Genomic DNA, 21,819 nt, shown 5'->3' with positions numbered 1-21,819 from the left:
CTTAAACTTAATAATAGCGAGCAACTTGGCCTGATTTTGCATTTCTAAGTACTATTTTTGTAATACAGCCTGATAAAAGACACTAAGAACTAAGATAATTCTCTATATGACTATTTTTCCTTCTCTGATATTCCTTATTTGGCGGTCCTCAGACGATTAATTCCGCCTCTTACATTAATTATTTTCACAGACCAAATAGGTCAGTCGGGTTCTAATGAGTGGTAATTTAGATTCATGGTACAGGAGAAGCGTCAAATTATCACCAGGGTCAATAAAATACCCCTGGAAATGCTTCAAACTCCTACGAAAGCATTATCAAATATGTGTACTTGAGAGACGGAATGTTTGAGACTATGACCAAATTATTTTCAAAGGCTTAATGGGAGATCAGTCGGGTTCTAATGAGTGGTATTTTAGGTTCATGGTACAGAGGAAGAGTCAAACTACCACCAGGGTCATTAAATTACCCCTGGAAATGCTTAAAACTCCTACTAAAGCCTTGTCAAATATGTGAAATTGAGAGGTCAAATGGGAGATCAGTCGGGTTCTAATGAGTGGTATTTTAGGTTTAAACTACCACTAGGGTCATTAAACCATCCCTGGAGGTGCCCACAACTCCTACGAAAGCCTTGTCAAAAGCATGTAATTGACAGACGAAGAGGAAGGACAGGAAACGGACGCGGGCCAGGCCAGCTGTTCGCCCCGGGGAGGAGGGAGAGAGGCTGCAGGACCATGAGTAAGGTGGCGTATCATGACGACCTCGAGTTTCCCTTCTGCGACGACGTGATCAAATATGAGAAGCTTGCAAAGATCGGCCAGGGGACATTTGGGTGAGTGCAATTAGCTGAGGGAGTGGGAGATAGGTGGGAGCCGGGGTTCTGTGTGCCTCATGTTGTGTTGGAAGGAGGCAGCCTTAGTGTGGCCCCATTTTCTGCTGTTTCCATCTCTGTAGCCTTCTAGATTCTGTACCTGCTAACCTGAAATAGTAGCTGTTCAAGTTCGAGACATGGTAAGGTTGTCCGTTGAGTTTTTGCATGATAGTTGAAGGAGATAAGCATTGCGTCATGTGGTTTCATGTTGGAGGAAAAGTTTGGTTCCTTTGCCAAGCCGCGTGTGGTCATCGTGCTCGTCTCCGTCTCATTTCCCCTTGAGTCTGTGGTGGATGGGAACCCTTCACCCCGGAACACAGGGCCAGTGTGACATGGTTCCCACAGTGTACCCTCACCGGGCTTCCCCAGGCGCCCATTTACTGGTCTTCCTCAAAGGCAGGATGAACAGCTGGGTGAGCTGAATGCAAATTACCCCAAGCAAGGATTGAACCTGGGCCAGCTGGTTTATAGCTAGACGTGCTAACCATTCCATGGAAGGGAAAGGAATATTCAAGTCTTCATACTAATGGAGCGGTCCGGCTAAATTGAATATGGTAAGACTTCAGAATTGCACCCAGTAGACTTTATTGGGTAATTGTGGAAAGTCACTGCGCCTCCAAAATACGATATTACGCCTCCATATTATAGTTAAGGGACAAAATACATGTCCCTGAACCATAGTATGAAGGCACAAGTACTTAAAAGTAAAAAAAAAGGTCTAATCCCCCTCCCCTAACGATCTTGGGGGACCCGTGGGAAATCTATGGTTTTGGGTGGGGGAGCATATTTAACCCCTTCACTCCGGCAACGCCGACGTCGGCGTCCGAAGGCGTCACCATTAGTCCTCTTCTATACCTCTTAATCCTCTTCTATTTCCTCTTCTAAACCTCTTAAGAGGAAATGGGAGAGGATTAAGAGGAATTTAGAGGAGGATTGAGAGGTTTAGAAGAGGATTAATCCTCTTCCATTTCCTTTTGACCCTTTCCATACTGTGACACCGACGTCTGCGTCACGGATGGAAAGGGTTAACCCCTTCACTCCAGTGACGCTGACGGGCGTCCGATGGCGTCACCGTATGGAAAGGGTTAGTCCTCTCAAAAACCTCTTAATCCTCTTCTAAACCTCTTAAGAGGAAATGGAAGAGGATTAAGAGGAATTTAGAGAAGGATTGAGAGGTTTAGAAGAGGATTAATCCTCTTCTATTTCCTCTTGACCCTTACCATACTGTGACACCGACGTCTGCATCACGGATGGAAAGGGTTAAACTACCCCAATTGAACTTTACATAACCTAACCTCTAACAGGGGGGCTTCGCCCCCCTCGACCCCCCTCCTAACAAAGGGGGGCTGTGCCCCCCCTAGACCCTATTTCTCCTCGGTGAGTAAAATTAACCCTTTCCATGAGTGACACAGACGTCGGCGTCACAGTATGGAAAGGGTCAAGAGGAAATGGAAGAGGATTAATCCTCTTCTAAACCTCTCAATCCTCCTCTAAATTCCTCTTAATCCTCTTCCATTTCCTCTTAAGAGGTTTAGAAGAGAACTAACCCTTTCTATACTGAGACGCCATCGGACGTCGATGTTGGCGTCGCCGGAGTGAAAGGGTTAAGTGTTTAACATCTTCAGTGTTCATCATTCCAGGTATAATTGTACTTTGACATTGCAGATTGGCTATTTCTAACAGCATGTCTCCACAGAAATTTCTGCCATAAATTTGCTATGCCACTTTCGAAGCTGTTTAGTGGTGGTAACAACTATCTCCATGACAAAAAGAGTGACATTTTACTAAGAAATGAAGATCGTGTGTGAAATGGGCTGCTCAAATCTGATAAAATAAGCTGCTAGTTAATTGAAATTCTCTAAACATTATCGTGAAAAAGGTGTCCTCTCATGAGTAAGCCCTCATTTAAGAGACGCTTAAATACTCAATTAATATTTCAGTTTGAAGAGACCTCGACTCTGAATCAGTTTGGGTGAATCTTCTCAAAGGAAAAGAAAAACTTACTAGTGATGTTTGCTACAGGTCACTTAACACTAGTGAGTTATTGTAGGAGATAGGGAGGGTGAGCAGAGATATAAATGTCTGCATTGTGGGAGGCTTCAATTAAAGTAGGCATCTCCATGAACAGGAATTATTTTAGGAATCTTGCATGTCTTCAAGTTGTATACAAGCTTAACAGTTTTTACTTGCATTTCAGGGAAGTGTTTAAGGCTCGGGACAGGAGAACTGGCAAAGTTGTAGCTCTTAAGAAGATTCTTATGGAAAATGAGAAGGAAGGCGTGAGTATTTTTCTGCTTTAAAAAATTTATCAGTGAGGAACAAAGGAATGATAATTCTGCTTTGTATTATGATTTTTTTTTTGATTAATTAATTTATTTATTTTTGTTTTTGTTTACCAAAATACTTCTTTCTCTTCCAGTTTCCCATCACAGCTTTAAGAGAAATCAGAATCTTGAAGTTGCTAAGGCATGAAAATGTTGTCAATCTTCTGGAAATAGCTCGCACAAAAGGTAGGAATGTGTTTTTTATATTTTTGTGTGTGCTTCCTTATGTTAGGTATTAATGAGTAAGGCTTGACATAGTCTTAGAAATAAGAAATAGATAAGAAATTTGGAGTGTTCTTATCAAAATGCTGCTTGAAACCAGCTCATAGTTATTAAACATTATTAGATACAGTCAGAGGAAGGGCGTATTGGTTGTGGACTACTAGATGAAGGCCCTTCGCTTCCTCAATCCCTGTTCAGTCAACTTGAGATTATCATGTTGAGGTTGTGTAAATGGGTATTGTGTATTATTTTGCAGGTCCCCCACCCCCAGGCCTCCAGAAACCTGTCAAAGGTAACACCTTTAGCTTATTTGCTTCTAGATTGCTTGAGTGTCGATGGGTGTGGGTGCTTTCATGGGTGCGAAGGTATGTGTGTGGGTGTGTATTCGGGTTGTCAGCTAGGAGACTTCAAAATTTTGGCTTATGCATGAATCCTTGCTCCATAGACCTGATATTTTTTTGAGCTGAAGTTGGGGTATAGTCCCTTACTTACCATATTATGTACAGTGGTCTTGCATCCAACGTGAGAATTTGGTCAGAGATTGTGTTGTGTGGGATGATATTAGGGTTGGATAAAAAATACAGGAAAAATTAATTTTCTCAGAGAAATTTTGAAAAAATACACTTGACCCTTGATTTCCTGGATATTGGATTTCCCAAACATATTCAGGGGTCTGGCAATTGTCAGACTTATGCCTGATCAAGTCTGGGAACCAAAATAGAATCAAGGTAAAAAAATTGGGATTCAGCTAAGTCTGGCGGTTGCCAGACATGCGCCTGTCTGTGTCCGCGTCTGCAACACTTGCTGGGTGGCTGCATGTTGTTGTAGTAGCGGTGATGGTCATGTCAGCTCTGCAATGGGTGCACTAATTCAGTAAGCTTCATATTCTTGTTCAGAGTTGTTGAATTCCTTTAATTTCATTTGCCATTTGTGTATTGGTAATTCACTCTCTCTCTCTCTAAGTTTTTCTGTGTCTTCAATGAAATGTCCACAATGGGTACAGTAAGCTGTTTCTTCTTATTGTGACATACATTCTTGCCTAATTAAAAAAATATATATAAAAAAATGCTGCATTGGACATGAAACGCCCTGCATAAACACGCGTTGGATATGAAGCTGCTGTATACAGTAAAAGTCCTTTTATCAGAATAGTAGAGGAAATGGGCTTGTTCGGATTGGCAAATTTTTGGACTATCAAATGGCACCCCTAAATCACCTTAAATGTGTACATACATATTGTGTAATATTTTAGATTACTGTTGCCAGTTAGCTTGCCTTTTTTCATTAAATGTGTAGAATTGCTTTTTGAAAGTTTGATTACTGTGTTGAGCCAGTAAGCTATACTGGAAATCCACCCTATTCAAGAGTGTAAAAGTGATTGAATAATGAATAAAAAACTTGAACTTAGGCGGCAGTGAGCAGCATCCTCTTTTGTTTTGAATTCTTTGGGCACTTAAGTGTGTCATACTACTGTGAATTAGTTACTAATGTAGGTTTCTATACAGATTCAGCATGTAAATGTAAAGAAAGGATATTGAGTTGGTGTCCCGTTGAGTAGCATTTGCCACTTTAATGTCCTCCAGGCACTTAAATCTATCGTACTACCGTGAATCACTTACTAATACATGTATCTATAAAAGTGAGTATAGAAATATCATACCAGTAATGAATGTAACTACAGGCAGATGGTCAACTGGTAAATGCAAACTAAGGATATCAAGCATAGATGTTGTTGAGCCATGTCTGCCACTTTTGTTTTCAATTCTCACGTTTATGTTCCTGTACTTGTCAGTTATGCCCTTTTCAAAATTTCATTCTTACTTTGCAGATTTTTACATGTTAATATCCAGTTACTAAGCTCTTGTTCTATTGTTACCTCTCTTTTTCTCCATTTCATCCATGCTGTATCCCTATTTGCTATCTCACACTTTTCTTTGAGCCACTCCTGTTTCCAGTTCTCTTTCTCCCATTTATTCCTGGCACATTTTTAAACACCTGAGCTTTAAAGGTTAAGAAAGATTTTCCACTTCTATGTCTTGTTTTATGAATTCCCTTCAAACTGCTTGCAAGAAATCCACAGTCATGCAAAGTTTGCTCTTCCAAAGTTGTATCTGTGTCTCTATAACTTGTCTGTGCCACACTTCCTTCTCTTCTTTGCAACTCAACAGCACTCGATTGCATCTTCCTTCAGGATATAGAACTTTCAGATTCAGTTATGTCTGGTTCTTTGGTTTGTAAGTCAAGTCTTGCTGGGTTCTAATCACCTTTTAAATCTCATCTCTTTTTTTTTTATCCCACTGGGTCATTACATTATTCACTGCTATATCTAACAGTATAATGCCCCACAAATATTCACTTCCTCCTGCATCTCTTCCCAGTTCACTTCTGTATAATCAGTCACCCACCAAGTTTATGTTGTAGATTTTCTCAGTCACTATCTATAGGTGTCTAGCCCTGTCTGGGTGTGTCTGCAAATATTTGTGTTTTAATGTAAATTTTAAGGTATGTTTTTTTATGTTAAGAATATTTGATGCTGCCTTTAAATAATCTTTTTCTTGTTTCACTGATTTTCAGCCACACCTCATATGTCTAGTCTCTCCACATTTTTCTTGGTGTTTGAATTCTGTGAACACGACTTGGCTGGCCTGCTCTCCAATGTCAATGTGAAGTTCAACCTGGGCGAGATTAAAAAGGTAATGATTGTTATTTCCTTGTGCTTTCTTGAAGAATGAAAAATTGAAATGATTTTTTACTGAATCAAATGCATGACTAAATCATCAGGGAGTAATATTTTATATATATATATATATATATATATATATATATATATATATATATATATATATATATATATATATATATATATATATTTTTTTTTTTTTTCATCATTGCATGTTACTTATTTTCCTATCATAGGATTGGCACACTTTTCAGTATGAGAGTGACCACCTATTAAGACATTGACGATTTAGAATATATTAATTAATACAGAGTAACCTCAGAGCTATATGCCTGAAATAATGTGTCCAAATATTGCACACAGTGTATATTTACATGTGTAATAAATTTGAAATTCAGTTCAGAGCTATTCAAAGTTGGAACTCATGAAGTCCTTTGCAGTTTCATCTGAGTTGCAAAGTTTTCTCAAAGGTGTACAATTGTTCTTGTATATTAATGCACTTTCCCACCCACAGGTTATGCAACAGTTGCTCAATGGTCTGTATTACATTCATTCAAACAAGATCCTTCACAGGGATTTAAAGGCTTCAAATGTCTTAATAACAAAGAATGGGATATTGAAACTGGCAGATTTTGGCCTGGCACGAGCATTCAGCACCAGCAGACAAGGACCGAACAGGTTTGTATTTTTTTCTGCAGGGAGATTACCCAACCTTAGCTTATTTAGCATGCTGAAGAAAAATTTGCTTGTGATACAAATAAAATGGATACATTAACATTATTCTCCATGATAAAGTAAAGATGGTGTAAGTGGAATAAGTACCACAGGCTGGTGTCACTTTATGGTTAAGTTTTTCATTTTCCATCTACATCTTCACAGCCTCATTCTCCACCCGTTTGTCTACTATTTGTCTCATTTCATCTATCCATCCACATGTGTGAATTTTGGTAGATGTAGCACATGTGCATTGCTATCTCGTGATTGGGTGAAAATCAGTGTGTTCTGTATCGTTAGCTACTTGTGGTAAATATTATGATTATTTCCTCAGTAATATATTTGAATGTATATTACAAAAAAAAAATTATACATGCTTTATATAAATCCCAAACATGCTGATTATCATCAATAATATATACCACACAAGTACATGAAAGACTAGCTTAAGTATCAAACAGTTTAGTCAAAGCATACTCAAACAAACACTTTCAGGTATATGAAAAGACATCTGACTGTAAGTATAAAAACAGGTATTTCAATAATCTATTGAACAAAAATTACATGGCCAATATTCAGAATAGCATAAAATGTATCTGAGGCTAGGATAGGTGATTTTGTAAAAAGTCTGCAGTATCATTGCCATTTCATTTCATGATATTTTGATTATTACCCATATGATTTACTTGTTGTAAATTGTTAAAATACCTTCTATTTGCACTTACAGAGCCAGATGCCTTTTTATGTATCTGAAATGAAATAAGCATAGATATTTTTAAAATTCATTGTTAGTTTGCAACTATAGTATTGACCACAGTGTTCGATACAAGATTGTCTTTAGTGTGCTTCATGGTATATTATCATTGTAAATTGGCATGTTTGGGATTTGTATAAAGTGTGAAAATTTTTTGTATACATAAACATATGTTGTTGCGGAAATAGTTTGAATATCTATGACAAGTAGCTGACGATATCAACCACATTGATTTTCACCCAAACACAAGCCAGCAATAGGCTTGTATCACATCTATGTTCATGAGTGGACAGATGGAGTGAAACAATCTTCTCTCCACATGGGATTGTTTCGAAGGGGTTTACTCTAACCCAGAAAATTGCTATGCAATCTTGTAGAAAGTTCCCTCAGCTGAAGTGTACAAAGTAATCAGTAAAGTATTGAAAACTATTTATTGTTGCAGGTATACAAATCGTGTTGTCACTCTTTGGTACCGGCCTCCAGAGCTCCTCCTTGGGGAGAGAAATTATGGTCCTCCAGTAGACATGTGGGGGGCTGGGTGCATCATGGCAGAAATGTGGACACGGACTCCTATTTTGCAGGTATTACATGGAACATTTTGCAGCACTTTACTTTGGGGCTGGGTAGCTTTATTTAGGTGTATTTAGGGTTGTAAAATTCCCAGGAATTTTGAACTGGGAAACTTTTCATGGGAATTTTGGGAATTTTCTGGAACTTTGAGAATTCAGGAAAAAAATTACAAGTTTGCCTATGGCACCTTTTTTTAATTTTATTTTATTTTTATTTTTATTTTTTTAGGCCAAGGTTACTTTTGTCTCTTTTTTTGTTTAACCCCTTCACTCCGGCGACGTCGGCATCCGATGGGCGTCCAACAGTGTCACCGTATGGAAAGGGTTAGTCCTCTTCTAAACCTCTTAATCCTATTCCATTTCCTCTTAATCCTCTTCTAAACCTCTTAGTATGAGGAAGTGGGAAAGGATTAAGAGAAATTTAGAGGAGGATTGAGAGGTTTAGAAGAGGATTAATCCTCTTCCATTTCCTCTTGACCCTTTCCATACTGTGACGCCAACGTCTGCATCATGGTTGGAAAGGGTTAAGGGGGCTGTAAGTGAATGTTCCTCACCCCATTGGTGGTGCAGGCAGGATTTTTTAAGTGATGCCTATGAGGCTCATGCTGCTCACTGGTGCTCTCTGATGCACTCGCTCTCAGAGACAGAATTTACAGCAGCATGTGGGTGTTCTGCCACTCAACAGCAGCTTGAACACACACACACACACACACACACACACACACACACACACACACACACACACACACACACAGACCTGTGTCTCTGACCAGCGTAGTATGTAAAATATGTGAGAAATTAATAAAAGAACAATGGATGAGATTTCTAGAACATAATCTATTCACAAACAATCAATATGGGTTTAGGAAAGCCCGCTCATGTGTGACAAACTTGCTGAGCTTTTACTCAAGAGTGACGGACAAATTACAGGAAAGAGACGGATGGGTGGATTGCATTTACCTAGACTTAATGAAGGCATTTGACAAAGTTCCACATTCAAGACTGCTGTGGAAACTAGAAAATAAAGGAGGATTGAGAGGGAAAATGAAGTGCTGGATGGAAAGCTACTTAAGAGGGAGAGAGATGAGAACCGTGGTTAAGGACACTAGATCGGAATGGAGAACGGTGGAAAGTGGAGTGCCCCAGGGGTCGGTTTTAGCACCAGTACTCTTCCTAGTCTATATTAAATTATTAATGATATGCCAGAGGGAATAAATAGCTACATGAGCCTGTTCGCAGATGATGCTAAACTGCAAAGACATATAAGAAACAGTGAAGACTGCAAGGAGCTGCAAGAAGACCTAAACAAGATTTGGAAATGGAGTCAGAAATGGGAGATGAAATTCGATGTGAAGAAATGTCATGTTATGGAAATGGGAAAAAGTGTAAAAAGACCAAAATGGACATATAAAATGGGAGATATTACCTGGGAGTAATAATGCAAGATTATATGCAACCAGAAAGTCATATAAATCGGATCTTCGGTGATACATATAACATGGTGAGAAATATAGGTATAGCATTCCACTACATGGACAAAGAAATGATGAAAAAATTAATTACTACTATGATCAGACCTAAACTAGAATATGTGGAAACAGTGTGGTCTCCACATATGAAGAAACACATAAAAAAACTAGAAAGAATACAGAGGATGGCAACAAAATGTTTCCAGAACTGGAGGGACTGACATATGAAGAGAGACTAAAGGAAATGGACTTATCAACACTAGAACAAAGAAGAGAAAGAGGAGACCTAATACAAATATATAGGCTATTGAGTAAAATGGAAGAAGTAGATAACGAGAAATTGCTACTAAGAGAAGAACCTTCCAGCAGGAATACTAGAGGACATAGTAAAAAGTTGAGGAGGGGAAGATGCTCAAGAGACATAAAGAAATATAGCTTCCCACAAAGAAATATAGAGGTTTGGAACAGACTAAGTGAAGAAATAGTATCGGCGAAGAGTGTGCAGAGCTTCAAGGAAAAGTTGGATAATTATAGATACGGAGACAGGACCACACGAGCGTAAGCCCAGGCCCTGTAAAATTACATCTAGGTAAATACACACACACACACACACACACACACACACACCACTCCAGTAGCTCAATCGGTTAGTGCGCTGCAAGGCTTCACGGCCTGACAGGTGGCGGTTCGAGCCCCGCTCAGGCTGGATTCATTCCGTTGACTAGGAGTGGTTACTGTCCCCCCTTGAGCAAGGGTGATGGGATGTGTGGTGTGTAAGGTCCTGGCAGTACCCAGAGATCAACTATAATGAGCATGAGCTTGCTCACGTCGGGAGTGTACTTGCTGGTGATTGCGAGTCCAACTCGTGATCAGGCCGTGGTGAATTACACACATACACTCACATACCCCCCCACCACAGAGAGAGAGAGAGAGAGAGAGAGAGAGAGAGAGAGAGAGAGAGAGAGAGAGAGAGAGAGAGAGAGAGAGATAAAAGTGTAATTAAGTAATTATAAAACTACTACTTACCTAGGAAATAAGTATGTAGGTTAATCCTACCCAGAATTGTATAACTTCAAGTAAGCCTACAGTAGCATGAATGTCAGTATTGTAATTGAATGGAAACACAATTTTTGTTGCATGAAGATTTTTAATCAATAGTTATATTAACCAAAATTGGTTTATTTATTAATTCAAATTCATGTTTGAAAATTTCAAAAAAATCCCAAAATTCCCAGAAATGTTCCCTGGAAAGTTTTTACATTTCCAGAAACTTTCCCACCCTTTGCAACCCTAGGTGTACTCCCAGTATACTTGAGCCAAGCATGTAGTCTGCTACAAATCTTTGCCTTCTAAATTACCCTCCAATTGCTTTTATCCCTTCCTCTCTACTTGAATCTCGTCTCCTTTTAGGCCTTTCTTTGCTGTGGTAGATGGCCACTGTTCTACTGCTAAACCTATAAACAGTGGTGTTCTACAAGGTTGTTTATTAATGATTTTTACAAAAACTTCTATCCATTCATGCGTCAATGATTCTAGTATGCTTGACTCCACATTTTACAAGTAAAGACCATCTTTGCAGTAATTACATAGGAAATAATGTAAAAAGTATATTCTATTAATTCTCATGCCCAAACTGTGGAGAAATTTAGGTTCAGTTTTGATATGTTACCTGACAGGTAAATGTGCCATAGGCATAAAAATTATTGCTACCTACATGCAAAGCTTTTGGGTTGCTTACACGGCAGAAATGTTCGGGAAGCGCTTTTAAAATCAAGCATTCCAGAGGCATTCAAGGGTTTTCTACTGGGCCTTTTAGGAGGCATACAGCAGTTTATGTGTGTTAATGGATAAGAAAATAACTTGTTTTCCTTTGTTTCTCAGGGGAGTACAGAACAACACCAACTAGCCCTCATAACCAAGCTGTGTGGATCCATCACACCTGAAGTTTGGCCTTCTGTAGAAAACTATGATCTGTTCAACAAGATGGAACTAGTCAAGGGACAGCAGCGAAGAGTCTGTGAAAGACTAAAGCATTATGTTAGAGATAACCAGGTAATGGGTGATGTAATGGGAGCAGGAATTCACCTGTACAATACATATAATTTCATAAAGTTTTTGTTTTAATTGCTTAGGAACTTAGCTGCTTGACGGTAATCTGGGCCCAGATGCCACGCCCTCTGATTAGCTCACCTGAAATATGTAGCTGCACATACCTTTAACTTTAAGTGTTTACAGACACCAGAACCCTGAGCTGATTTATGAAACCATATTTATAATCTATCTTATCTATATAGGTACAGGTGTTAGAGGCTTGCTGGATGAAACGTACAATCTGCTCATGTGTGTGATGAGGACATTGATATCTTAGAAACTTTCACATACCTTTCTATTGTAGTGCAGTAGAAACTTTCACATACCTTTCTAGTGTAGTGCAGTAGAAACTTTCACATACCTTTCTAGTGTAGTGCAGTAGAAACTTTCACATACCTTTCTAGTGTAGTGCAGTAGAAACTTTCACATACCTTTCTAGTGTAGTGCAGAAAAGCATTGTGTCTTGTTAAGAAGCCTTACTGCAGATTGACTTGGCCTACAGTGTTATGGACTCACTCAACATGAGTATATGATGATGTTGATACCTGTGCAGAAGGACAAAGATCTGGATCTTCATGTTGCTTGTGCTAACTGTATGGTTGTGAGGCAGTAGCTGAGTGGTCAGCATTCGGGAGTGGTGAGTCCATGGACCTAGGTTCGAGTTCCACCTAAACACGATGATTTTTCAAAACATTGTTGAGTGGCGCAAGATTACCCACATGCTGCCCAGATCTTCTATCAATCCTAACTTCAGCAACTTTGTTCAAGAGGAGCACTGGGGGCAGCATGGGTCAAGCAAGTCATATCACGCCAGCCACTATAAATAAAATTCACCTGAGCTGCTAATGGGCTGGGGTTGCCCAAGAGGCCCCTCAAGAAAGCCTACTGGCACTATGGGCAGCACTTTAAAAAAAAGTGACTTGAAGAGGTGGATTGATGACTTTTATAATAAGTGCCTACTCAGTATCATGGGATATCACTGGAGTGACCATGTCAAACTGGCAATTATTTTGTGAAATTGATTTGAGGCCTATTACCTGCTTAGTCTGGGGACGCCATCTCTGGCTGTACGGACATGTGGCACGCTACCTAGAAACCAAAATGGATTTGGGCAGGTCATAATATGCATAGAATTGACAGTAGATGGACAGCCAAAGTTACTAGGTGGCAACCCAGGAAATGAAGTAAGAGTTGACAGAACCAGATGGAAAAATGAAATTAGAGCATTTGTTGGAGCAGAATTAAGTACACTATCATCAGAGAAAGGTAGATAACACTAGGAAAGGCCTTTGTCTTCCAGTGTACTAGTAATAGCTTCATATGATGATAATGATATTTTAATTAACTTCAGCCATTGTTTAAAGATACTTGTTTCTATGCCTTTTTTTTTTTTTTTTTCTACGCCTATAGCGTCAGTAGGCTTGCCTGAGGGGCCTGGATGGTAGTCGGCCCCAGCCCGTATTGGCGCAGGCAGGTGTTAATGCCTTTGTATTATATTTATTTTCCTGACTATGGATTCCCAAATCAGCTTTGGGTTTTTGTGACCATAAATACATTTAGTTTGAACACTTCTTTGCTACACAAATACTTCATGTGAGCCAATCATCTACTTCATTGGAGGGTTTGGAACCAGGGGCTGAGGCTTCCAGGCCAGAGTAATGCAAGGCATGTATTGTAATAGTGTTGGGGTCGGTTGGGTAATACATGATAGGCATGTAATTTTTATGGATAAGAAATTGTTCATCAAAATGTTCAGTTTTTGGTGAATGTTTTAGTCACAAATTAATCTTTGGTGTTACTTTTAATTAAGCAAAGCTTGATTCAATTTATTCTCATTCTTTTTTCTAGGCCTTGGATCTTTTAGATAAACTCCTTACCTTAGACCCAAGTAAAAGAACAGATTCATCCTCTGCCTTGGACCATGACTTCTTCTGGACAGATCCCATGCCGGGAGATTTGTCTAAAATGCTGTCGCAGCACACACAGGTACTTGAAGACTTCAGTTTTTCAGGATTTGTATTAATAAGTTTTAGTGAACAAGTTGGGTATAATCAAATCTAGAAAAGGATGAGCCACACCCTCCTCATGTTTTGAACCAAAGTGTTAGTGCAGGTTATGAAAACAATAGATAACACTTAATATTGCTTTGGACTTGTTTATTTAAATGTTTACTCAAGAGTTTTAATTACCTTCTTTTCAGAGTATGTTTGAATATTTAGCTCCTGCAAGACGACCTGGAGCATCAAACCGACCAGTCATTCAGCCCAGGCAACCAGACAATGTCTCCTCCTATCAGGAACGTGTATATTAATAATATATTTAAGCTATTGATAAATGATATTCATGAACTTTTATTTTGACATTTAAGTTCATGTGAAAAGATGTATTATGGGTGGACAAATATGAAATACATAATTGTTACTGTTACTTGACTCTCCATGTATGCAGAAAGGTTGTGGTGTACAAGTTATTCGTTACATTATTGCTATGATTGGATAATTTGTTTATCTTATGTCTTGAAGGCATTTGGTTTAGTTAATGGTATTTGTTTTGGTACATGAAATGGAACACGACATCCCTTGTTATATTGAATAAAGTTACTGGACCAGTGAAAACACAGCTGAAAATTAAATGAGTTCATATGACGGATAATTAAATGAATCTCCATACGACTGAAAATTAAATGACAGTATAAATCTGAAAATTAAATGAGTTTAGTGAGACTATGTCTGAAAATAAAATGACTGCTTACATCTGAAAATTAAATGAGATCATGCTTAGAAAATGAGAGAAAAAAAGATTGCATGCCTGAAAAGTAAATTAGACTACAAATATACATTTAATATAAACATGTGAATTCCCTGAAACACCATTTTATTTACATTTTATTTTATTTTTATTTTATTTTTTTATTTATTATTATTTTTTTTTATGTGGACCAGTTGGGTTAAATGCCTCTCATTAATATTGGTGTTTGTTGAAAAAGTACTTGTGAAGGATTGGCTGTAATTCAAAGCAGTACCACTATAGTCCGTTCCACCTCAGGAACTGGCGCTCGGCATCCCTCTCCAACACTCACAATCCATGCATTCCTTTCAGCAAGTAGGTAGCTGATACACAATAATGATAAAGACAACAAAATACATTGTAAAACAATAGAATACATTGTACTCACATTTTCCTAAACATATAAATATATGTAACAAATATTATCTGTCTGCTGATAACATATATGGGATACATGAATAGCCTAGAGACCAACACTGGTGGGAGTTTCTCGCCAGGGGCCGTCCACCAGGCTGTATGTACATCCTGTACATGTGTTTTATAACAGACAGATAACACTTGATTGTTTCATATATTTATAAGTTTAGAAAAATGTAAGTACAGTGTATTCTATTGTTTTTCAATGTACTGTATTCTGTTGTTTTTAGCGCTATTGTGTATCAGTTACCTACTTGCTGAAAAGAATGCACAGATTGCGACAGTGTTGAAGGGGGGATGCTGAATGCTAATTTCTTTTCTGATTATGTCTTGAGAAGAATTTGAAGTTGTAAGGGAAGATTTACCTTACTCTAATACGAGGTAAAAATTTGTATTAATGTCTTGTTCATGCTCTCTCATTGTATGGCTATGGCTCAGCTTTTCCTAATTCAGTTTTGTGACAGCCATTATTCATAAATGCACATTGTGTGTGCTATGAATAGAAAAAAGATATGTTGTAAGTGCTCAAGACAGAAGGGATATCTCTTTGTATCCTGGCAATATGTGAGAGGGAGTAACTGTGCAGATTATTGAATAGATGGCGAGGTTTCAGTATTTTGCTATTTTTACCGTAATTTAAAATCACTGAAGTGACATATTGAATATCTTGCAAAGAAAACCATTTCAATAAAAGAAAACTATCACAAACTCAGGAAATAGTCTTGAAATCCATGCTGTCATTAAGCAAAGTTTGTAAAAGTATTTAACCAAAATACATCTAATGTAAAACAACTGTAAAATCAATTGTGCTTATTGTATACATGCAAAGTCCCAGCTAGTCTGCTTATATTGATTAAATATTGCCATACTGTACAATCCTGTGTGTTCCTAAAGCTTAATGTATACATGAGATTAATTCTGAGGTAAACTGCATAAAGTATACACTTGAATACCTATTAGTCTTGCCATAAATGGATATTGTCAGGGGTACTACTGCTAGACACCAATCTTACAGCTGTATGAAATGGACCAGATACATTGATGTTTGTGATATGTAGTAATAGCTGCAATATTCCTAAAATGTAAAAAGAAATAGGCATATTAGAAACTAACCACTAATAAGTCTGTTGTATAACTTTGCCATCATTCTAAATAGTGTAACAAAAGCTGCCATTTATCAACAAATACTGACGTCTAAAATAGTAGCATTAGTGTAAGATGTAAAAGACATGCTGGATGGAGCAAAAGCTTAAAAACTTTAGGGGTTAGACTGTCATGGGGGAGTCATTTTAGTTGTTCCATAGATAACACATAGCCAAGTCATCATCATTATCATCATCAGTGACCCTCATTTCCTATAATGGCCGGGTGGGGAAATTCAAAAGTCCATTTGATCATTCCGAGTGTATGTACTAGACAAAAATAGCTTGAGGGGGTTACTCAGCCCTTAAGGAGTGCAATTACGGGGGGTCCTCCTGCACATATGGTACGTCCAATAGCTTTGAAATTTTAATATGATGTTTGTTGGTGTAATGGTATGATATTCTGTGAATTTCATTAAATTTGGGTGAAGTTTAGGAGAGACTCAAACAAAGCGTACAATTTTGTCACTTATAATTTTCTCCACTGTGTCCTGTTTTCTTTTGACATTTTTTGAAATTTTATCAATAGCAAAAATGGTCCTTTAGTTGTAGTTTTAAATGATACCTAACAAAATTTGGTCAGACTTTTCACCGATTTTGTGAAATTTTTTGAAGTGTAAAAAACTACTTTTCGAGATATTGGCTCCTAAAGATTTTTTTCCATTTTATTCATGTCTTGCCAATTGTATTTATCTGATTGGCATGAAATTTTCACATATGATTGTGTTTACCTTGTTGACTTACTGGAGAATGATAAGGCATCTGGTCCCCCTTTTATTAAAAATGTTAATCAATCAAAGGTGAGAGTGTCAGAAGGTCAACACGACCGTACTGGGCAATTCTCTCTCTCAAACAGTGTTTGTAGCTAAGAAAGTGACATGGTGATGAAAGTTTTGCTTATAATCAGGCTCGATGTTCACACATCTGTGAATAATCTGTTGTTGGAGCTGCAGTTATGTCTCAAGGCAATGTAGCTGATTCTGCAGTTGATGGTGGTGGAGGAAAAAGGTGGAAAAAATATTCTAAGCCAATTTTTACGTTTATACAAGCATTGAATGATACCACATATGTTGACGTGTGTCTGGCTATGATGCAACTGCAGGACGTTTAAAAATGGACTCCTGGGGAGGGGTTTTAATTTTACGAAAACAAACCTCACCACCTGGCAATTTAAGCTTTCCCGGCCATGCTGAGCGAAAAACATGTACTCGTCCGATTTTAAAAATATTAATCGAAAAATACTTCGTAGTTGCGCTCCTTAACCTCTGCTTCATGTGTCATAGGAGCTGTGTGCCTTCTAACAGTTTCTTGCTACATACAGTCTTGGAGGGATTAAAGCTTCTTCGTGTCACTGGCACTTACCTAACAAAATTCTGTTATTTTGATATGGTGAAGCCTTGCAACATCTCTGACAGGAAGATTTTGCCATACTGTTTACATATGTGTGTGTGGAGAGTCCGATGTGAAAAAAAAATGGCACTTTTCATATATTTCTACTTTGACTAATAGGATAATTAGAAGTTCCCTTTTCCTAACATAAAAGTGTCCTGAAGTGTTATTACTCAGTTGCTCAGTTGCTCAACTCTAGTAGGGAGATTGCAAGTCATTGATGGATGAAAAAGAAAATTGAGAAATAGTTATTTTCAAAGAATGTGGCTTCTTGTAATGGTGAAGATACTTTACAGGGAGTAAGGTGTTTTTTTTATTATGATGAAAGTCTTCAATCTCCTTATCACCACTTTTCTTACTAATATTTCGTTAGGTTGATAAATGTTGGGTGTTTGTCAGGAATGTATTCATCAAGTAATGAAATACGTCATGAAAAAAAAAGAAAAAGAAATAGCCCAGTACTTTTCCTAGAAATGAGTCACTATTATATAATGGGTCAAGTCTCCTCCTCATAAAAGGTTTTCCCAGACAATATAGCTTGTCTAATATTTGTCATTTGTTCTCTGGTAATATTTGCTTTGAAATAAGTTAACATGGTCATGTTGATTGGATTTATGTATTTTGAGGCCACATTCAGAGAACTTGAGTGAGCTTTCAACTTTTGTGGCTGGTTCTAATTTTTTACATGAAACTGTGATATAGTATTTTATGTATTAGAATTTTTTATGCAATTGTGTGTTCATAATTCTTTCAGATTATTTACAGTATAATTTCCATCTGATTGTACAACTGACTTTATATTGGTTATTTGTGTATCTCAAAATATGCTTTTGTCATTCTCACTAACTGTACTGCATCTTTTAAATGTTTTTTTCACATATCCAGAAAAAAATGTAGCCTATATATCAAACACAAACTGTCCTAAAATAAGTTGCTAACACCATAACTGTTCCTCGTTTGTTCATTGTAGTATAAAATTTGGGTATATGTTAAGATGTGTGTGGCCTTGCTGTTCATCTCCATCTCATTGGTCCTTGAGCCTGTGGGTAAAACAACCAGGTTATCACAGTTTACCTTCCCTAGGTTTCCTTTGGTGCCCATTTATTGACCAGCTTGAAAGAGAGGTTGAACAGTTGGATGAGCTGGGGTGGAATTTGAACCCAGGCTCACTGATTCATAGACAGGCATGCTAACCACTACACCACAGAGGCTTAGATATACTGTGTAAATCTTGGAACCTCATGTTTATCAATTAAAAGTTTATATTTTATGCAAAGTAAAGGACAAACAGAACATCCAATATCAATAGGAAGAATTTTATTATGTTTGGAAGGACATTCTATAAAAGATCAGTCAACCACTTATATAATCAGCTAAAATTTGGTGCTATTTCATGAATGTATTTGTTTTGTAAAGTGTGTGATCCACTACAGCAGATAGTAGTACAGGTTGAGATTACTTGTCTGAAATATTGACTGTGTGTTTTGCTTACATGTGCTGCTGTGCCTTTCTTTCGTGTTTATACTATACCTCATTTATGTATTTGAAGGCATTTTCAGCTTCACATTTTCATGATCAACACTTATTCAATCACTAAAGGATCATCCTCATCATTTTCTGTCATGCATCCAACTTGTGTTTTGTCTTTTTATCAGTTTATTCGTTATATAGGTATGTGACCTATATTTTATGCAAAAATTTCCATACTTTATATATATCTCACATTGCTGCTGCTAGTGCAGTATTTATGTAGATGTAATATTTTTTTGATAGAGTATCATAATGTATTTTACCATGTGTGTATTGCAATTAATTTTTTTGAACAATGTACAGCATGATCATACCTATGCATGTTTCACAATATTTAAAAGTAAAGTTAGGGGCATACACTATAGCTGCTCATAGTCTCAGTGCTCATCTCTTTCTCATTGGCCCTTGAACCTGTGGTGGATAATAACCAATAACCATGGGACACAGGGCAAGTGCAACATCAGGGTTACCACATTTTACCCTCCCAAGGTTTCCTCAGGTACCCATTTATTGACCATCTTGAAGGGAAGAATGAACAGCTGGGTTGGCTGTGAGCCAATTCCCCTGGCCAGGATTTGAACTTGGGGCTGCAAATTGGTAGCCAGGTGTGCTAACCACTATGCCATAAACGCACAGTATTTGATGCTAATGAAATTTAGGAAGAGATAAAAAGGCTAAGAAAAGTTTGGTTGCCGACCTACCTACATTAACCTTCACTGTGTGTGTATTTTTTAAGTATTCACAAAAAACAACCTCCGTTTGTGGATAGTGGCTGTAATTATATATTATAATCATATGTTTAAATTTGATTATAATTTGACTGCATGCTACAATTATAAATGGAGTTTGGTTGGTGCATGAGCAAGTCAGTGAGGACTTGTACTTTAGGTCATATAACTTGTAGGCCACATCATGGTAAGTGAGACTGTTGAGGGTTATTGCCAAATGTAATGATATAGATCAGGTATTTTTGCAAGTAAGTAACTATTATGGAACAGTGAGAATGTTAGGTTTTGAAATATATATTTGGATATGCATCACAATATTGTAATTTTTCTTTATAAATGAATTTGAGAATGAAAATTTGAATTGCATGTTTCAAAACACATAGATGAGACTTAATTGAGCCACTCAAGATAATGATTTACTGGATAACATCAATGCAGATGACGATAACATTTACTTCATTTCATGACATCATCGACTTTCAAAATGCCCATATGGTTATCGAAATCAGGTACTTGCATTCATTAGGTATTCCTTTTTCTTCCTCTTCCTCCTCTTCCTCTTGATTTCTACTTTAACAAGTTCCTCTGTACAATATTGCCATAAAAGGTATTCTTGATTACTTGTATTTCTCAATGAGATGATACGTTTTTATTATTACTTTATTATTTTATTTTTCAATCCTAGTTCTGCAAAATGTTTACAAAATTATGAAAAAGCATTTGTGTAACTGGTGGACATTTTCCAGAGGACAAATGCATGAATCTCTGTCAGTTGAGTTGTTTTATGCATGTGTGGATGGTGTGGTACTGCATGGAGGTCAAGTGGTAGGCTAGTAGGGAAAAGTGTATACCCTGTATTGAACATACATTCAAACACTGATGATCTATAGTTGTTTAAAAAAAATTGTGTGAAATACCCAATATAATCCAGAGAAATACTGTTGACATGTCACTAAAATATAGTAGCCATCTTGGTTCAGCCATATAGATAATAAAGGTACATTATCTACTTGTTAGTACTGTACTTGACTGATGGTGTCAGGAAATGTAAAACTCTGCAACCCTTGTGATAGATAATTTCATGGGATTTCTTCCAGTTTTAAGAATGTGATATAATGATCATACGTACAACCATTATTCATCATGGTTATTGCATATTATTATGGCAATTTAAGTAATGAGGTATTAGATTTTTTGTTTTCATATTAATCATAAGCATCATGGATTCCCATCATCACCCACTGGTCATGAGAGAGGATGTTCCTCACTGTAGCCTGAGTGTGGGGAGGACGACTCTGCACATCCTTGGTGGGTTGTGTGCTGCACTGCAGGAACAAAAAATAAAAATAAATTGTATCGACTGTCCAATAAAACTTTACATTGTTCTGCTGAAGTGTGTTTGCCCCTTCAGTACTGTGCTTTAAGTGCCACTTCTCTTGATAAACATTATTTATTTTTTCATCCTCCTTTACTTTAATAAAACTGTTTTATTACTACTAATATTATTATTACATTATTATTATTATAATTATTATTATTATTATTATTATTACTATAATTATTATTATTACTTATTATTTTGATTAATAATGATATTATTACCAGTAGTAGTAGTAGTAGCAGTAGTAATAGGAGAGCGTTACTGTTTTTTTTCTTGTGAGTGACTGATCAGACCCGTAATTTTGACAGTTTTCTTTTGGGGCCAGAGGGCAACCTAGGTTCATGCAGTGGTTCATGGCGAGCGAAGCGAGCGTGCACAGGTGAGAAATTTTTGAAAAATCAGCACTTTTAGGGACATTTTGAGGCCTATATAAAATACACTGGGGTGTGTGTGGGGGGGGGGGGGTTATAGCACCCCTAGCCCTCTCCCCCAGTAATTACGGCCCTGTTGATATTGGTATATAGGCTGGTGATTTTTCAATAAAATGTTACTTCGTTGTCGTCTGTGATCATGACATGTGAACTTTTGAGGCATCACAGTTAATTACTAAATTGAAGTGAAAAGCGCGTAAGACAAACGTCATCATCATCTTAGTGTCTGCAGGTAAGGAAGTATAACTGATAAGGGGTGTACCGATAATCCTTTGATACGAGAAGAGGCAGCATGTATGAATCCCAGGAGTGGCACCAATTA

The 21,819-nt window shown here is 37.5% G+C and overlaps 1 protein-coding gene across 2 annotated transcripts; it reads left to right on the top strand.

The window, feature by feature from the left end:
- Positions 1-663: 663 nt before the first annotated feature.
- Positions 664-21,071, top strand: LOC127004142 (cyclin-dependent kinase 9-like). 2 transcript variants are annotated; one of them, XM_050871560.1, is made up of 10 exons: positions 664-830; positions 3,067-3,148; positions 3,289-3,379; positions 3,672-3,707; positions 5,990-6,108; positions 6,610-6,773; positions 8,006-8,144; positions 11,483-11,653; positions 13,541-13,678; positions 13,893-21,071. In XM_050871560.1, exons 1-10 carry the CDS (start codon positions 733-735, stop codon positions 14,001-14,003), a joined length of 1,149 nt encoding a protein of 382 aa, XP_050727517.1. In that variant the 5' UTR covers positions 664-732; the 3' UTR covers positions 14,004-21,071. The 2 variants fall into 2 exon arrangements, with proteins under 2 accessions (XP_050727517.1, XP_050727518.1); XM_050871561.1 differs by lacking the exon at positions 3,672-3,707.
- The last annotated feature ends 748 nt before the right edge of the window (positions 21,072-21,819 follow it).

The sequence above is a fragment of the Eriocheir sinensis genome, chromosome 27 (assembly GCF_024679095.1).
Source record: "Eriocheir sinensis breed Jianghai 21 chromosome 27, ASM2467909v1, whole genome shotgun sequence".
Classification (NCBI taxonomy): Eukaryota; Metazoa; Arthropoda; class Malacostraca; order Decapoda; family Varunidae; genus Eriocheir; species Eriocheir sinensis.
Note: the sequence above shows the minus strand (reverse complement) of the source record. Positions and strands in the feature narration are given on the sequence as shown.

Excerpts from the sequence above, each read along its gene's own strand:
- LOC127004142 (XM_050871560.1), top strand. The coding sequence starts at position 733 with ATGAGTAAGGTGGCGTATCATGACGACCTCGAGTTTCCCTTCTGCGAC. Across the intron at positions 3,380-3,671 it reads GGAAATAGCTCGCACAAAAG|GTCCCCCACCCCCAGGCCTC; the intron begins GTAGGAATGTGT and ends ATTATTTTGCAG. Across the intron at positions 8,145-11,482 it reads CACGGACTCCTATTTTGCAG|GGGAGTACAGAACAACACCA; the intron begins GTATTACATGGA and ends TTTGTTTCTCAG.